This window comes from Pinus tabuliformis, chromosome 3_2, assembly GCF_031772625.1.
Source record: "Pinus tabuliformis cultivar Carrire ecotype Pingquan chromosome 3_2, CPIR1, whole genome shotgun sequence".
Lineage (NCBI taxonomy): Eukaryota > Viridiplantae > Streptophyta > Pinopsida > Pinales > Pinaceae > Pinus > Pinus tabuliformis.
Genome location: NC_142302.1, coordinates 747,267,930 through 747,271,329, shown reverse-complemented (window position 1 = coordinate 747,271,329; position 3,400 = coordinate 747,267,930). Strand labels below are relative to the sequence as shown.

Here is a 3,400-nt window from a genome sequence, read left to right as displayed (position 1 = left end):
CAATTAACAAGCACACTTTTGTTGCATAAGGCATTGGAAAAAAAATGAAATGCAAGTCATATCACCTGAGTCAAATATCTTTTAACGAGCTAGTGGGGAAGGGAGATCACAAAAATTTGGTCATTGTGGGAGACAAAGGTACATTTTTGTAAGCACTCAAATCAAATTTTGAACACAGAACATGGGTCGCACACCTTATCATCCTACTATTGAGGAGACTATAGAAAATTTCCTCGCTCCAATGAATCTTTTTCCTGAGATGGGGGTGTTTATTAAAGTTTTAATGTGTTTATTAAAATTTGAATGTAGTGAAATTTCCACTTTTGCTTTCCAATGTTGTTAAAAACCACAAAATTGAGAGTAATCCGCTGCCTTAAAACACACTTATTTCAAGCCTTCAAACTAGAATGCAAATGCACTTAACTTCTAGGTCCAAAATGAGAAAACAACAACACTTGGCAAGGAGGTGCAGAATGAGAAACCAAGCATTTGGTCAGTACAAGCTTTCATTCTCAAGTACAAGAATAAAACATTGGGTACTCAATGGCAAGGTAGGCAATGGCAGCTCATGGATACAATGAGTTCTCTTTAAAAAACAAAGACGTGGTTTCTTACACGGTTGCTGTAATGAATAATGTTTATTCTTAATGGGTTCTACGGCTGGAGTCTGAAGAAAGTTTGCCACTCCTTTATGATAAGTGGCCGATCCAAAATATTTAAAGAAAACGTGAAATACATTGATTCTGTGAATAAGAAGAATCTCGAAATCCCAACATTGTCATTGACTTATTTCTGGGCATACTTAATGGTTCCTACGGCTGGAGTAAGAAAGTTTGCCACTCCTTTATGATAAGTGGCCGCTCCAACATCGATCAAATAGAAATATTTAAAGAAAATGTGAAATACATCGATTCTGTGAATAAGAAGAATCTCGAAATCCCAACATAGTCATTGACTTATTTCTGGGCATACTTAATGGGTTTTATGGCTGGAGTGTGAAGAAAGTTTGCCACTCCTTTATGATAAGTGGCCGCTCCAACATCGATCAAATAGAAATATGGATCCCACCGATTCGTAATATTTAAAGAAAATGTGAAATACATCGATTCTGTGAATAAGAAGAATCTCGAAATCCCACCATAGTCATTGACTTATTAGATGGCGATTTCTAATTTGATGTCACTAATGATGTCATTGGATTACGCTCAGTCCTAGTTACTATATAACGAGATCCTCTTCCAGTTTATCTCCACCAATTCACATTATTTGTGGGCACACTTGTGTGAATTATTGTTGTTTAGTAATGGCAAGGGCGGTCCTGTTTCTGTTTCTGGCAGCCTTGTGGGCTTTATCAGTGAATGCAATCCGCAAGTCTCCTGGATTTACAGACAAAGACCTCGAGTCTGAAGAAAGTCTGCGACTCCTTTATCATAATTGGCAACGCTCCCCAAGAAATGCATCGGATGAGCGATTCGAAATATTTAAGAACAATGTGAAATTCATAGACTCTGTGAATTACCTCTATAGAATATGTAATTGCCCAAAAATAAGTGAATGACTATGTTGGGATTTCCAGATTCTTCTTATTCACAGAATATATGTATTTCACATTGTCCTTAAATATTTCTGTTTGATCGATGTTGAAGCGGCCACTTATTGTAACGTGTAACGGCAAACCTCCACGGGAGAAACTCAAGAGAAGGGGACTAAAGAATGTATCATTCACGTTTGGTGTAAAGGCAAACCTCCACGGGAGAAATTCAAGAGAAAGGGACTGAAGAATGTATCATTCACGTCCCAGAACTCGAACACCTTGCCAAGGTCTTTTGATTGGAGGAGTAGGGGAGCGGTATCCAGTGTGAAGAACCTGCGGTATGTATTATGAGAATGTGTTATGAGAGAAATAATTTCAATTTCGAATGGTAACTAAGGAGCTGGATTTTTTCCCTGGTGTCTCGTGCATACTGTTTATTTTTCGGCCTTGCAGGTTGTTGTTGGGCATTTTTCACTGCAGGCGCTCTAAAGGGCATCCACTTTATCACAAGAGGCAATTTTCCCACCCTACCAGCGCAGCAATCGCTTGATTGCAATACCTTCGGCTATACTTGCGATTCCGGAGGGACGCCTATCGATATCTTCAAATATATAATAGACACCGGAGGGTTGATCAGGGTTTTCAGGGGCCGTGCCGATTCGCAGAGGTACAATAACAACGTTTAATGATTAATACTAAGATGGATTTGTGCATCAAGATAGTTAGATATTGTTAAATATTAATATTTATTGTGTTAAATATCATTAAATAATAATATTTATAATAATAACATTATTATAATTGGTAAGACAATCAAATCATTGTGTTGTTTTGTTTTGATATAGATTGGAAATCCAGATGCAACCATGGATGAGGTTCTCTTTGTCCCCGATGAGGATGAAACATCTCTCAAATCAGTAGTAACTACACAACCTATAGCTGTACCGATTCAAACAGGCAGTCTGGAGTTTCAGTTTTATAAGGAGTAAGTGGTTACTATTTTTTACATTGTTGTTGAGAACTAATAAATAAGATATAAATAATTTAGGAAGTGTAATTATCCAAATTTTGTTTGTTAAGCAAGGAATATTTAGTGGTCCATGTGGTCCAAAAAATGACAATTGATGGGAATTAGTAATTGTTTAGTGGTCCATGTGGTCCAAAAAATGACAATTGATGGGAATTAGTAATTGACCATGGAGGTGTACTGGTTCGATATGGCAACCCAGTTAAGGGAGCAAATAAGGGAATTAAGTTCTGGAGACTCAAGAACTATTGGGGACAAGATTGGGGAGAAGCAGGATACATTAGATTGTTAAGAGACGTTGAAGTACCAGAAGGGATGCGTGGTGTTGCATATTTACTCTTGGCCCCAATAATTCACTGAAGAATTGTAGCAATTGCCATGACAAAAGTTTGGAACACTAAAAATAAGATACAATAGTATGAAGATTTACAGTTTTTTTTATTAAATATAGCTTATTTTATAGAAGTTTAATAGGTAAAACATATTATTAATTTATTTTGTAAAATTTTAATGCTTAGAATACATTATTGTATTGCATTATTATTGGTAATGCATTAAAATAGTTTTTATTAGAAAATCTCGTGTTTTTTGTAAAATGTATATGAGTGTGAAAAGAATGAAATGATAAAAACATTTATATTACTTCTAAATTTTAAATTTAGAGTTATTTTAAAAAATAAATAAATTTTTGATAGAGTGTGTTTAGAGGAGACTATGTGGAGCAAGTGGAGCCCCCCACCTTCAAGAATGAATTACATTAGATGGTGGGGGTGGGGTGGCCACCCCTATACATGGAGATGCATGGAGTTTTATTTCCAGTAGATTTCTTAGCTTTATGT

The 3,400-nt window shown here is 36.0% G+C and overlaps 1 protein-coding gene across 1 annotated transcript; it reads left to right on the top strand.

The window, feature by feature from the left end:
• Positions 1-1,303: 1,303 nt before the first annotated feature.
• On the top strand, positions 1,304-2,523 carry LOC149182749 (zingipain-1-like). The gene is made up of 3 exons (XM_089414657.1): positions 1,304-1,532; positions 1,988-2,214; positions 2,380-2,523. Exons 1-3 carry the CDS (start codon positions 1,304-1,306, stop codon positions 2,521-2,523), a joined length of 600 nt encoding a protein of 199 aa, XP_089270783.1.
• The last annotated feature ends 877 nt before the right edge of the window (positions 2,524-3,400 follow it).